This window comes from Dendrobates tinctorius, unplaced genomic scaffold (genome assembly GCF_039654945.1).
Source record: "Dendrobates tinctorius isolate UK_male_01 unplaced genomic scaffold, ASM3965494v1 ptg000092l, whole genome shotgun sequence".
NCBI lineage: Eukaryota > Metazoa > Chordata > Amphibia > Anura > Dendrobatidae > Dendrobates > Dendrobates tinctorius.
The window spans coordinates 8,820,621-8,836,231 of NW_027361760.1; the positions used below are offsets into that span (position 1 = coordinate 8,820,621).

Here is a 15,611-nt window from a genome sequence, read left to right on the forward strand (position 1 = left end):
AGACATGATGGAGGGGTGGGTTTCCTCCTTTCTAAAAACTGCTTCTTTAACCCTATCCAACCCCCACCCTCCCTTATCCTCTCTTCTTTAGAGGTTCACTCTGTCCATATTTACTCTCCCTCTAATCTCCAAATGGCTGTAATATACCGACCACCGGGCTCAGCCACTGCCTTCATCAACCAATTCTCCACCTGGCTCCTCGACTTTCTCTCTTCTGACATCCCCACCATCATCATGGGGGACTTCAACATCCCCATTGACACCCACCAGCCAGCAGCCTCCAAACATTAGACCTCATCTTCACCCGCCTCTGTTCCCTATCTAATCTCACAACCTCTCTCTTCCCCCTATCTGCCCACCATCTACTCACCTTCTCATCCTTGTCCATCTCGCCTGCCCCCCATGTCCAGCCACTAGCACATCCTCGCAGAAACCTCGCACACCTAGACATTCACAGACTCTCAGACTCTCTTCTACCTCTGTCCTCCATATCTTCACTCCACAACACGGACAGCAGTGCCACCGCTTTCTACAATGCCACCATCACATCAGCCATAGACTCAGTCGCTCCTCTCATGCATGGCAAAGTGCGACAAACCAATAGGCAACCCTGGCACAACAACCTCACCAAAAAACTTCGACAAGCATCCAGGGTCGCGGAGCGGCGTTGGAAGAAAACACGCCTGCCAGACAAGTTCACAGCTTTCAAACAAGCTACACTTGCCTTTAAATCAGCCCTCACCTCTGCTAAACAGACCTATTTCACAAACATTGTATCTTCATTATCCCACAACCCAAAACAACTGTTCAGCACATTTAACACTCTCCTCCACCCACCACTGCCGCTTCCAACTCCCTTCATCTCTGCTGAGGACTTTGCCATCTACTTCAAAAACAAGATTGACCAAACAAGGCAAACTTTTACAGTTCCACCACCCCAACCACTCCACATACCAGACCTCTGCCCTTCCCTAATAACCTCCCTCTCCAACATCAATGAAGGAGAGCTTACTCATCTCCTTTCCAAATCACACCTCACCACCTATGCACTTGACCCCCATCCCTTCCCACCTGCTTCCCATCCTCACTAACATGATCATTCCAGCCCTAACCCATCTCTTCAACCTATCCCTAACTTCTGGTACCTTCCCCTCTGCCTTCAAACATGCCACCATAACACCCATCCTCATAAAAAATAAACCTTGACCCAACTGCTATGCCCAACTATCACCCCATATCACTGCTCCCGTTTGCTTCCAAACTCCTTGAACAGCATGTCCATGCTCAACTTTCCTCCCACCTCTCATCTAACTCTTTCCTTGACATCCTGCAATCTGATTTCTGCCCCCACCACTCCACTGAAACTGCCCTGACCAAAATTACTAATGACTTACTCACAGCCAAAGCTAACAGACAGTTCTCCATCTTCCTTCTCGACCTGTCCTCTGCCTTTGACACAGTTGACCACTGCCTACTGCTACAGATTCTTTCTTCCCTTGGCATCAAAGATCTTGCCCTGTCCTGGATTGCCTCATATCTTTCTGACCGCACATTCAGTGTTTCCAACTCCCACACTACCTCCTCATCCCGCCCCCTCTTTGTTGGAGTCCCCCAAGGCTCTGTCCTGGGGCCCCTACTTTTTTCCATCTATACTCTTGGCCTAGAACAACTCATAAAGTCCCATGGCTTCCAGTACCACCTGTATGCAGATGACACTCAGATCTACCTCTCTGGCCCAGATGTTGCCTCTCTGCTGTCCAGAATCCCAGAGTGTCTATCAGCCATATCCTCCTTTTTCACCTCTCGCTTCCTAAAACTCAACGTAGACAAAACTGAACTCATTATCTTTCCTCCATCTCACGTATCTTTCCTACTCGATCTATCTATTATGGTAAACGGCATCACGCTCTCTCCCGCACCTGAAATCCGCTGCCTCAGAGTAACTCTCGACTCTGCCCTGTCCTTCAAACCACACGTCCAAACTCCTGCCACCTCCTATTGCCTCCAACTCAAAATATTTCCAGAATCTGTCCCTTCCTCAGCCCTCAATCTACTAAAACTCTTGTACATGCCCTCATCATCTCCCGCCTTGACTACTGCAACACTCCTCTGTGGCCTCCATGCTAACTCTCTTGCACCACTCCAGTCTGTCCTCAATTCTGCAGCCCAACTAATCCACCTCTCTCCTCGCTACTCCCCTGTCTCTCCCCTCTGCAAATCCCTCCATTGGCTCCCAATTCACCAACGAATCCAGTTCAAACTACTAACACTGACCTACAAAGCTATCCACAACCTTTCCCCTCCCTATATCTCTGAACTAATCTCCCAATATCTTCCTTCACGTAATCTCCGATCCTCCCTAGACCTCCTACTCTCCTCCACACTTATTCGTTCCTCACACAACCGCCTCCAAGATTCCTCCCGAATATCCCCTATCCTCTGGAATTCCATGCCTCAACACGTCCGATTATCCACCACCCTCGGATCCTTTAAACGGAACCTGAAAACCCATCTTTTCAGGAAAGCTTACAGCCTGCAATAACTATTCTGCCGCCTCACCACCGCCTGAACTGCCGCCTCATCCCCACCCGAACTGCAGCACCCCCGACCTTCTGTCTCTTCCTCACTATTCCGTAGAATGTAAGTCTGCAAGGACAGGGTCCTCTCCCCTTTGTACCAATCTGTCATTGTAAATTTGTTTACTGTTAACGATATCTATAACTTTGTATGTAACACCCCTTCTCATGTACAGCACCATGGAATTAATGGCGCTATATAAATAAATAATAATAAAGCCCTTTTTTAACCCCTTAACGACCGCCAATACGCCTTTTAACGGCGGTAGTTAAGGGTACTAAAACCACAGCGCCGTTAATTCATGGCGCTGTGATTTAAGCGAATAGCGCCCCCCAGTGTCGGATTTTCTCCGGGGTCTCGGCTGACAGGGGTAGCCGAGACCCCAGAGAACATGAATCAGTCGGTTTTTACCGACCCCGCTTTTGCGATCGCCGTTATTAACCCTATAACAGCGACCGCAAAAAAAAAAAGCCGCAATTATGCATTAAATTTCTTTTTCCTCTGATGTGATCGCACATCAGAGGAGAGAGAAATAGGGTTCCCGATTTTCCCCCCCCCCGGTACCTCTCCATGGTCCTCCGTCCCCACCCGGTGGTCCCACATCCTGCCGGCGTCCTCCGATGGGCGCCGCCATCTTGAAAATGGCGGGCACATGCGCAGTGCGCCCGCCGGGACTCTGCCGGCTCCGGCTGGCAGATTCCATTCATTATTTTGATCACTATGATAAACTATCATAGTGATCAAAATAAAAAAATAGTACATAAACCCCCCCTCCCCCGTTTATCACCCCCTTATATAGGCAAACATAATGAAATAAAGAAAATATTTTTTTTTCAGTTTCCCGCTAGGGTTAGGCTTGGGCTAGGGTTAGGCTTGGGCTAGGGTTAGGCTTGGGCTAGGGTTAGGCTTGGGCTAGGGTTAGGCTTGGGCTAGGGTTAGGCTTGGGCTAGGGTTAGTGTTGGGCTAGGGTTAGGGTTGGGCTAGGGTTAGGGCGAACTAGGATTAGGGTTAGAATTAGGGTTAGGGCGAACTAGGATTAGGGTTAGGGATTAGGGTTTGGATTAGGGTTAGGGGTGTGTTGGGGTTAGGGTTAGGGGTGGAGCAAGAATTGAGGGGTTTCCACTATTTACCAACTTTGGGGGTCTAAAAATTGGGGTCTAAAAAATCACTTTTGTGGAAATAAAAGACTTTATTTTCACGGCTCTGTGCTTATAAACTTCTGTGAAGCGCTTGGGGGTTCAAAGTGCTCACCACACATCTAGATAAGTTCCTTAGGGGGTCTAATTTCCAAAAAGGGGTCACTTGTGGGGGGTTTCCACTGTTTAGGCCCATCAGGGGCTCTGCAAACGCAACATGATGCCCGCAGACCATTCCATCTAAGTCTGCATTCCAAAATGGCACTCCTTCCCTTCCGAGCTCTCCCATGCGCCCAAACAGTGGTTCCCCCCCACATATGGGGTATCGGCGTACTCAGGACAAATCACACAACTATGGGGGTATGATTTCTCCTGTTACCCTTGTAAAAAAAAAATTTAGGGGCGAAAAGATAATTTTTGTGGAAAAAAATGGATTTTTTATTTTCACAGCTCTACGTTATAATCTTCTGTGACGCACTTGAAGGTTCAAAGTGCTCACCACACATCTAGATTAGTTCCTTTATGGATCTAGTTTCCAAAATGGGGTCACTTGTTGGGGGTTTCCACTGTTTAGGCACATTAAGGGCTCTCCGAACGCAACATGGCATCCGATCTCAATTCCAGCCAATTCTGCGTTGAAAAGTCAAACGGCGCTCCATCCCTTGCGAGCTCTGCCGTGTGCTGAAAAAGTGGTTTACCCCCACATATGGGGTATCGGCGTATTCAGGAGAAATTGTACTACAAATTTTGTGGTTGATTTTCTCTTTTAACACTTGTGAAAATAAAAAAATTGGTTCTGAAGTAAATTTTTTGCAAAAAAAAGTTAAATGTTAATTTTTTCCTTCCACATTGCTTTAGTTCCTGTGAAGCACTTAAAGGGTTAATAAACTTTTTGAATGTGGTTTTGAGCACCTTGAGGGGTCTAGTTTTTAGAATGGTGCCACTTTTGGGTATTTTCTGTCATGTACACCCCTCAAAATGACTTTAAATATGATGTGGTCCCTAAAAAAATGGTTTTGTAAATTTTGTTGTAAAAATGAGAAATCGCTGGTCAACTTTTAAGGCTAAGTGCACACGTACCGGAACTCTCGCGGAAATTACAGCGAGAATTCCGGATTTCCAGTCCGCGGGAAAATCGCATTTTAAATTCCCGCGATTTTCCCGCGGAAAAACTAGCATTTTGCAAGCGTATTTAGCTTGCAGAATGCTAGCGTTTTCCAAGCGATCTGTAGCATCGCTTGGAGAACTGATTGACGGGTTGGTCACACTCGTCAAATATAGTGTTTGACAAGTGTGACCAACTTTTTACTACTGAGGCCGCCTATGCGGCATCAATAGTAAAAGATAGAATGTAAAAAAAAAAAAATAAAAAATGCTGTTATTCTCACCCTCCGCCGTCCCGCGCATCCGTTCCCAGTAATCCTTTGCGAAAATGCCCGCGATGACGTCAGTTCTCGCGGGATCGCGACGTCTCGAGAATGACCGCGAGACTTCGCGATCCCGCGAGAACGGACGCCATTGCGGGCATTTTCGCAAAGGATTACTGGGAACGAAAGCGTGGAGAGAAGCGGGAAGACTGCGCGGGACGTCGGAGGGTGAGAATAACAATATTTTTTATTTTTAAATTCTATTTTTTACAGGGATATGGTACCCACAGCCCGGAGGACAGTCTCCTTTCCTCCGGACCGTGGGTAACATCCGCAAATGTTCTGCTTACTTTCCGCATGGTGTGCACAGCCACATGCGGGAGGTAAGCGGAACAATGCATTCCTATGGGTGCGGGATCACCGCGATTCCGCAAATTGATGAGCATGCTGCGGTTTTTACCGCGAAGCGATTCCGCCGCGGTAAAAACCGCAGCATTAGTACAGCATTGCGGCATCCCATAGGAATGCATGGGATGCTTATTTTTCGCGGCAAAATCGCGCGGTTAAAACCGCCGCGGAAACGCGAAAAAAAGCGCCACGTGTGAACTCAGCCTAACCCTTTGAACTTCCTAGCAAAAAAAAAATTTGCTTCCAAAATTGTGCTGATGTAAAGTAGACATGTGGGAAATGTTATTTATTAAGAAATTTGTGTGACACCTCTCTCTGATTTTAAGGGCATGAAAATTTAAAGTTTTAAAATTGCAAAATTTTCAAAATTTTCGCCATATTTCCGTTTTTTCATATACACAAGTCTTATTGAAGAAATTTTACCACTAACATGAAGTACAATATGTCACAAAAAACATTCTCAGAATCAGCGGGATCCATTAAAGCGTTCCAGAGTTATAACCTCATAAAGGGACAGTGGTCAGAATTGTAAAAATTGGCCTGGTCATTAAGCTGCAAACTGGCTCTGTCGCTAAGGGGTTAAATGAGAAACACACACTTTTGCTTTTTTTTATTTAAAAATAACAAACCTAGTTATACTTCCTTAACACCCATTGCAAGGAAGTTATGGTCTCCTATAAAAAAAAAAAAACAACATATCCCTCTCCCATCTGTTGTTCTGTCCCACACTGTAATCCATGTCTGAGATATACAGCCTTCTACCTAGACGGTATCAAGATGTGACCGTCCATGCTGAGAACCACTGGGTAAATAGCGGATGCGAGCTTAGCCTTAAGTGTCTAGCAGTGACATCATTGAGGTTACCGCCAGTCACTGAGGCTGCATTCCCAACCAAGCCCATGAGCTGTGGTGACCTTGGTGATCTAACCGCTAGCACAGAAGATCACTCTCAGTGGAATAGATAAAATCAATCCAGCTATAAGAGGCGGAAACTGGGACCAAATGATCCTGCAAAAAGAGACAAAATGGATCTTTTGGTTACAAACCATATATCCAAAGGGCCTCAATGACCAACTTTCCTTTGTTTCCTTCTTCTAGCATAGGGTCTTATAGGGTCAGTAGAGAGGGATAACCGGCGTCGAATGTGGACCACATTTACGCAGGTCCTAGGGTGCCAATCTCTGCATGAGGTAGGAAACAGTTAAATTAGGGGCCCTAGGGACATAGTAGTAAATATTTCCTTTTCACCCCTCGTGTTTGTATTATGTCTGAGAAAGTCGGTCGTTCTAAGTGCATTACGTTGTAAAAAAGCTGTTCTTTATCCATTATGATTCCTTGAATATGTACAAATTCATCTCTATCAAAAAATCTGTTATAAAATTGGCTGAGGTTACGGTATTATCTTTAAAAAAACGCATTTGGGATCCTCTAAGCAATATCCAAAATAGTCCTCCTCTGATTTGGTACCTGCATGTAGTCTAAGGGTTAATGATCCATTATGTTAATTGAATGGATTTTTAAGTTCAGCTAAAAGTTGGTTGAAATAAAGGTTAAAGAGGGGCCATATGGGGAGTGGGATTTCTTAATGGATATCCCTTAATATTCGCCATTACAAGCATTAGAGGTTAGCGCTTGCGCATTGACTAGCTATGGCAATGTTGGCACATCATGTATGGGAGGTACATAGCTATGACGTCTGCATGTCAGTCACATTCCCCTCTAGTAAGAGCAGCGCTATTCCGCGCATGCTCTGTGGCTGATGACCGCACTCTCAGCGTGCCGTGCGTTCCACAGAACGGACGCGCAGATGATGCATGCGGTCCAGCCACAGGAAGCTGTACTAACAAGAAACCGAAAGTGCTTGTCCCTCCAGTGAGCAAGGTGCAAGTATAAAAATGGATGACGCACTACTATGCTGCACACATTTTGGCAGTTTGGGCATGAAACTGCCACCTGTAACGCATGGTTATCTTGGCCCCAATTGACTCCCCTGATGAGTAAACGAAACGTATCGGGAGAAGGGGTATTGTATTCACCACTATGGGGATGAAAGCTCATCTGATCAAAACCCGCAATTGGTGAGACCGTTCTTTTTATTGTATGCCACAGAGTTTTTTTTGTCATGACTAATAACCTCTAATGAGAAGGATATGAGGTATCTAATGAAAAAATGAATGTATGACAATGATATCTTTACCATGACAATAATGAACTATTGTGACTCCTATATAGTTGCGTACTTATGAATTCCCTAGGAACTCGCAGTTTATATAACGAGTCCAATTAGGGTAAAAAGCTGGTTTGTGTTTTTTTTTGTCAGTGCACGGAATATATATATATATTATAAATAAGGGCTATGCCAAATGAGTGGATAGACCCATATGGATGCTGATAACACTAACATAAGAAACTATTTGGTTATTGTGAATTGTATCAGTATATATTGGGCATTTGAAGATATTAGATTTGGCAAGCCACTGTGTCACTGATTATAGGCCTGGTGGGCAATCTGCAATAGTTGTCATTATAGTGTCATCTGCGAGTTCATTTGGATGCAGTACTTGAAAGGCACTATTTTGCTACAGTATTACTGCCTAAAGGCCTGATTGGCAAGTTGCAATAATTTATATTGGGGCACCAGAGTTGTAGGTGTTATTGAACCCAACATTTGAAAGACTAACAATAGTATATGAATGCAGTAAAGCAGAGGGTCTGTTATAGGAATATTTGATAAAACAGACATCTCTGGTAAATACTAACTGAATTAATATCTTTAGCACACCAGCTTTTCTTTTTGTGTGTTGTTTGTTTTGAGCACCTTGCACTTTATTTATAGAATTTTAATATTGTAGACTAAAAGTTATATTTTAATCCTTAATCCAATTGATGTAATATAATGAGTGGATTTAATAGTGGTATATTCTGCCATTTTATTTTTTTAACAGTAGACCATGGCTTCACTGCAATTGGCGTTAGGGAAGTATAACTATTTGTTATTTTTAAATAAAAAAGTTTTTTTTTAATTTCAAATTAAAGACTTTTTATTGGCTGTGTGTGTTTACAATATAAATATAGAATTAGTAATGAATAGACATTTTATAGACTCTACTCCATTACTAAGACGGAGGCTTGATGTCACCTGACAATACAAAGGTAACATCAACCCCACAAATATGAACCCCCACTTGCCACCACCACAAGGCAAGTGGGATGAGCCGGGCAAAGTGCCAGAATTGGCGCATCTAACAGATGTGCCTTTTCTGGGGCGGCTGTGGGCTGCTAATTTTAGGCTCGGGTAATATCCATGGTATCTTACCAGCCTAAGGGTAACAGCCCCCAACTGTCTGCTTTAGCTTGACTGATTGTCAATAATGGAGGGGAAGTGATGCCTTTTTTTTCATTAATTTAAAGGTAACCTGTCAGCAGGATTGTGCTCAATAAGCTGCATACACTGTCAGGTTGGTACTGTTACACTGATTAAAATGATACCTTGGTTGATGAAGTCTGTCTTGTGCTTGTTTAATCTTTCATTTTCAGTTTTGAGTTAATGATACACTCATGCTTTGGGGCGGGACTGTGAGTGGGGTCTTCACATGGTGCTCTGATTAGGTATTCAGCTGTTTGGCTTGACTTCTGACAGGTCACTGATCCGTCAGTGACCTGTCCACTAGTGTACATATCGAAAATAAATATAAATTATATATATATATATGGTTCCATGACAATTGTGTACAAGATAATTGTGTACGGACAATTGTGTACAGAAAATTGTGTACAGGCCAATTGTGTCCAAGGACAATTGTGTACAAGGACAATTGTGTACAGGGCAATCGCCTTGTACACAATTGCCTTGTACACAATTGTCATTGTACACAATTGGCCTGTACACAATTGTCTGTACACAATAGTCCGTACACAATTATCTTGTACACAATTGTCCTGTCACCATTCATATATATATATATATATATATATATATATATATATATATATATATATATATACACACACACACTAGTGGGCAGAAGTCAAGCCATAAGCCATACAGGTGAATACCTAATCAGAGCACCACATGAAAACCCCACCCACAGCCCGCCCCGACGCATGAGCACATCATTAGCTCAAAACTGAAAATAAAGATTAAACAACAACCACAAGACGGACTTCATCAACCAAGGTATCATTTTAATCAGTATAACGGCGCCGACCTGACACTGTGTGTAGGTTACTATGCACAATCCTGCTGACAGTAACACGGACTTCCTGGTGTCCTGTTGAAGTCCGTTCCTGAACAGTAGGCGTTTGGTACGGACCCAGAACTTTACTGTTCGAGTTCGTCCATCTCTTTTCCTAATGTTTCAAAAATTGTGCTGATGTAAAGTAGACATATATTACACAATTGCCCAACTATATGAAAGGAACAACTCATATAGCTATGACAACACAGCCTCAGAGTATACATCCAATTAAAAATTAATTTTGATTAAATTTCGATAATAAAACCACAGAGACTACGCAAGCAATAAGATTATACAGGGTGACATAATCTTATTTAGACAAAAAATGAATAAAGATCTTCACATTTCAAGACTAGATTAATGCTTAGTATGCATAGCGCAATTTTTATCTTTTCATGCATAAACTAATCGTTTCTATATAGATAGCACAAGTTATAACGAATATCAATCCATTGATGTAAAGATTTAAATCATTTAGACAGAATATAGTATGGTACTTACTAATTTACACAGTCACCATAGCTCCCCCTCACCCCAACGCATGTTTCGTGTATTACTTCCTTAGGAGGCGTGTAAAGTAGACATGTTGGAAATGTTATTTATTAACTATTTTATTTATTTTATTTTGTTTGACGTTACTCTGATTTAAGGGCATGAAAATTAAAAGTTTGAAAATTACCAGGTTTCCATTTTTCTCTCAAGTAAACGCAAGTCATACCAAATAAATTTTACCATTATCATGAAGTACAATATGTCGTGAAAAACAGTCTCAGAATCAGTGGGATCCGATGAAGCGTTCCAGAGTCATTACTTAACAAAGTGACCCGGGTCAGAATTGTAAAATTTGGCCTGGTTATGAAGGTGAAAACAGGCTTGGGCTGAATGGGTTAATGTACTTATTTTTTATTCTTTATTTTCTTTACGTAATGTCATGATATTCTGCAGCGCTTTACAGACATTATCAGTGTGTCAAGTAGTCTTGTGTTCTCCTCTCGTGTGACTATGTGGAGACCAAGTAAAGCGTTTCTCCTTACATTTTTGTATGAATGAATTGTTCATTTTCTTTTTAGTGGTCAGTTTGCCATTGTGAGGAAGTGCCGGGAACGTAGAACAGGATTGGAGTATGCCGCCAAGTTCATTAAGAAGCGTCGCTTGTCATCCAGTCGCCGAGGTGTGAGCCGGGAGGAGATTGAGAGAGAAGTTGACATCTTACGAGAGATTCAGCATCCAAACATAATCACTCTTCATGATGTGTTTGAGAATCGCACAGATGTGGTGCTTATATTGGAGTTGGTGTCTGGAGGAGAATTATTTGATTTCTTGGCTCAAAAAGAAAGCTTGAGTGAGGAAGAGGCCACTATGTTTCTAAAACAGATTCTAGATGGGGTCCACTATCTGCACCATAGAAGCATTGCACATTTTGATCTCAAGGTATACTATTTTATGAAACATTTGGGTCATATTAGTTATTGTTGTAAAGCCTTTGTTCACAGCACATTGCAACTACAGTGAAAATTTCAAGATCTCCATTAAAGTTGTCCAGGGCCACGATATTGGAAGTGTCAGGCAAATTTCTAATATGTATGGGGGCCCTACAAGCCCTCCTCCAATATAGGAGGAAGAGGTTTGCATTCAAATGCCAAACCCTTTGATTCCGGAGAGATAAGCTGCTATCAGAGCTGTCAGCCAATGGGTCTCTCCTCTCTTCCCAATAAAAACACATAAAGGCTCAGTCAAATAGGAAGAGATGGCTTTAGAGGAAGACGTGTTTGTGTGTATGGCCAGCAGAAATCTATAGTTTGGATATGTGCACACAAAATCATTTTCAGAATGCGACCCATAAAATGAAAATGTTTCACTGAAATGTCTTAACCTGTGCACAGCAATATTATGTCTTATGTCACTTCCTTTAACCACGTCAAGGTTTAGAAATATAGAAACAGTTAAAAGAATTAACTTGTTTGTTCTTCTAGCAGCTACTACTTGTAAACCTCCTATTCTCTATATTGGGAGTATAGAATGAAAACTGCTGGTGTAACCGCAAGAAGATCGCCGGAGGAGCCGCCTCCTGAAAATGTCCAACAGCGTTTTCCTAATTCAGCTTAGTCTGGGAAAGCTTGGTCACTGTACCATTTTCTAAATGACACTGTGCGAGTACCCTCTAATTGATGCATAACAAGAGCCCATCCAAAGTATGAAACCAACCTCATATGAATCATAATAAAAAGAATCCATTTAAATCTAAAGGGGATAAAGAGGCATAGGCAAAAATATGCTAAAAAGTAATATAGTTAAAATAATATAAAATAAGCAAAGGGCTAATCTCAAAACAGCCAGGTGAAAAACAGACCGTGGCCAAAGGACATTAACTTGAGGCAGTAAATAATCACAAACATTGATTGAAAATTGCATCATGTGAAATATGTCATTGGTAGCTGCATTTACAAGAATCCTATAAAGTGCAAAGTGCTAATACATATTAAGGAATGCTATCACCCATGACACAGCAATCACGATTATACCACAGTAAATTTGAGCTCATTAGACCAAAAAGTGCATTAGTGCATATTTTGTAAGGCTGCCAAATAAGTCAGAGGTTGCTATTTAACTTATATTGGTACAAATCCCGGCCACAGGCACACCACAGTTAGACCTCGACAGAGCCGTTTCGCCTGACTGGCTTCCTCAAATGGGGGGTATGTCATTCAAGGAAGCCATTCAGGCGAAACAGCGCTTTTAGGGTGTAGCTGAGGTGTGCTTGTGACCGGGACTTGTACCAATATAAGTTAAATAACAATCTCTGACTTATTTGGCAGCCTTAAAATATATGCACTTTATGGTCTAATGAGCTCACATTTACTGTGGTATAATCGTGATTGCTGTGTTATGGGTGATAGCATTCCTTAACCACTTCACGACCCATGACGCCTACGTAGGCGTCATGAAAAGTCGTGCCCAAATGACCCATGATGCCCCCGTAGGCGTCATGCTATAAATAGCGTTCCTGTGGGTCACTGAAATGTCACCCGACCCGCAGCTACAGGACAACATGCAGTTAAGCCCTGGGGGGGGTGGCTTTGCACCCACGTGGTTAGGATCGCTCTGATTGGCTGTTAAAATTGAAACAGCCAATCAGAGCGATAGTAATATTTCATCAATGAAAATTGATGAAATATTACAATCCAGCCATGGCCGATGCTGCACTAGCATGCATGGTCCGCTGCCGTCACGATCTACTCCTCCTCCCCTTCCCTCCTATGTCCCGCTCTGCCTCCCGGTGTCCCGCCGGCCCTCCTGCATGGGCGCCGCAATCTTGGAAAATGGTGGGCGCATGCGCAGTGCGCCCGCCGGCATTTCCCGGCTGCAGATTCTTTTTTTTTTTTTTTATTTTGATCACTGTGATAAACTCTCTCAGTGATCAAAATAAAAAAAAAAAAAAAAAAAAGTAAATCACCGCCCTCCTTATCACCCCATAGGCAGGCACATGTAATAAAATAAAGAAAATATTTTTATTTTTCAATTAGGGTTAGGGTTGGAATTAGGTTTAGGGTTAGAAATAGGGTTAGGGTTGGTATTAGGGTTAGGTTTGGGATTAGGGTTAGGGTTGGAATTAGGGTTAGGAATAGGTTTAGGGGTGGGTTGGGATTAGGGAAAGACTTGTGGGTAGGGGTGTATTGGGGTTAGGGTTGTGAATAGGGTTATGATTAGGGTTGGGATTAGGGTTAGGGGTTTGTTGGGGTTAGGATTGGAGCTAGAATTGAGGGGTTTTCACTGTTTAGGCACATCAGGGTTCTCCAAACGCGTCCTGGAGCCACCATTTATTCCAGCCAATTTTGCGTTCAAAAAGTCAAACAGTGCTCCCTCCTTTCCGACCCCAGACGTGTGCCCAAACAGTGGTTTACCCCCACATATGGGGTGTCAGCGTACGCAGGAAAAATTGCACAACAACGTTCTCCTGTTACCCTTGGGAAAATAAAAAATAGGGAGCTAAAAAAATTATTTTTGTGGAAAAAAAAATGATTTTTTATTTTCACGCCTGGGCGTTATAAAATTCTGTGAAGCACTTGGGGGTTCAAAGTGCTAACCACACATCTAGATAAGTTCCTTGGGCGGTCTAGTTTCCAAAATGGGGTTACTTGTGGGGGGTTTCCACTGTTTAGGCACATCAGGGGCTCTGCAAACGTAACATGACACCCACAGACCATTCCATCAAGTCGGCATTTCAAAACGTCACTACTTCCCTTCCGAGCCTCGACATGTGCCCAAACAGTGGTTTACCCCCACATATGGGTACCATCGTACTCGAGACAAACTGGACAACAACTTTTGGGGTCGAATTTATCCTGTTACCCTTATTAAAATAAAATATTGTGGGCTAAATAATCATTTTTTGAGGAAAACAAATATTTTTTATTTTCACGGCTCTGCGTTATAAACTGCTGTGAAGCACTTGGGGGTTGAAAGTGCTCACCACACATCTAGATAAGTTCTTTGGAGGGTCTAGTTTCCAAAATGGGGTCACTTGTGGGGAAGCTCCAATGTTTAGGCACACAGGGACTCTCCAAATGCGACATGGCAACTGCTAAATATTCCAGCATATTTTTCCATTCAAAAAGTCAAATGGTGCTCCTTCCATTCTGAGCTCTGCCGTGCGCCCAAACAGTGGTTTATGACCACATATGAGGTATCGGTGTACTCGGGAGAAATTGCCCAACAAATTTTAGGATTCATTTTATCCTGTTATCCATGTGAAAATGAAAAAAATTATGCTAAAAGAAAATTTTTGTTGGAAAAATTAAAATGTCCATTTTTTTCCTTCCATGTTGCTTTAGTCCCTGTGAAGCACCTGAAGAGTTAATAATCTTCTAGAATGTAGTTTTTAGTAGCTTGAGGGGTGCAGTTTTTAGAATGGTGTCACTTTTGGGCATTTTCTGCCATATAGACCCCTCAAAGTGACTTCAAATGTGAGGTGGTCACTAAAAAAAAATGGTTTTGTAAATTTTGTTGTAAAAATGAGAAATCGCTGGTCATCTTTTAACCCTTATAACTTCCTAACAAAACAAAATTTTGTTTCCAAAATCGTGCTGATGTAAAGTAGATACGTGGGAAATGTTATTTATTAAATATTTTGTGTCACCTAACTCTCTGGTTTAACAGAAAAATTCAAAATTTGAAAATTGTGAAATTTTCGCCAAATTTCCGCTTTTTTCCACAAATGAACGCAAAAATTATTGACCTAAATTTACAACGATCATGAAGCCCAATATGTCACGAAAAAACTATCTCAGAATCACTAGGATGCGTGGAAGCGTTCCGAAGTTATTACCTCATAAAGGAACACTGGTCAGAAATGCAAAAAATGGCCAGGTCATTAAGGTCAAAATAGGCTGGGTCATGAAGGGGTTAATATGTATTAGCACTTTGCATTTTATAGGATTCTTGTAAATGCTGCTACCAATGACATTATTTCACATGATGACATTTTGAATCAGTGTGTTTGATTATTTGCTGCCTCAAGTTAATGTCCTTGGCCACGGTTTGTTTTTCACCTGGCCATTTTAAGGCTGCTTTCACACGTCGCTGTATTTTCGCAGCGGTTTTTAACGCGTGTTTTTGCCGCGAAAACGCAAAAAAAAGCAGCTTCCCATGCATTCCTATGGGATTCCGCAATGCTGTGCTAATGCTGCGGATTTTCCCGCGGTGGAATCGCATCGCGGAAAAATACGCTGCATGCTCATTAATTTTGCGAAATTGCGGGAATTCCGCCCACATAGGAATGCATTGTTCTGCTTACTTTCCGCATGTGGCTGTGCCCACCATGCGAAAAGTAAGCAGAACATTAGCGGATTGTGCCCAGGTTTGGAGGAGAGGAGACTCTTCTCCAG

At 42.6% G+C, this 15,611-nt stretch overlaps 1 protein-coding gene across 3 annotated transcripts in view; it reads left to right on the top strand.

Annotated features, from left to right (window-relative positions):
- The window catches only part of LOC141098475 (death-associated protein kinase 3-like), a 143,409-nt gene that overhangs the window by 32,553 nt on the left and 95,245 nt on the right, over nucleotides 1-15,611 (top strand). For all 3 annotated transcript variants that reach the window (XM_073586307.1, XM_073586306.1, XM_073586305.1), the window contains exon 2: nucleotides 10,797-11,157. In XM_073586307.1, the coding sequence (XP_073442408.1) occupies nucleotides 10,797-11,157 (361 nt within the window). The remainder of the gene's footprint in view (nucleotides 1-10,796; nucleotides 11,158-15,611) is intronic.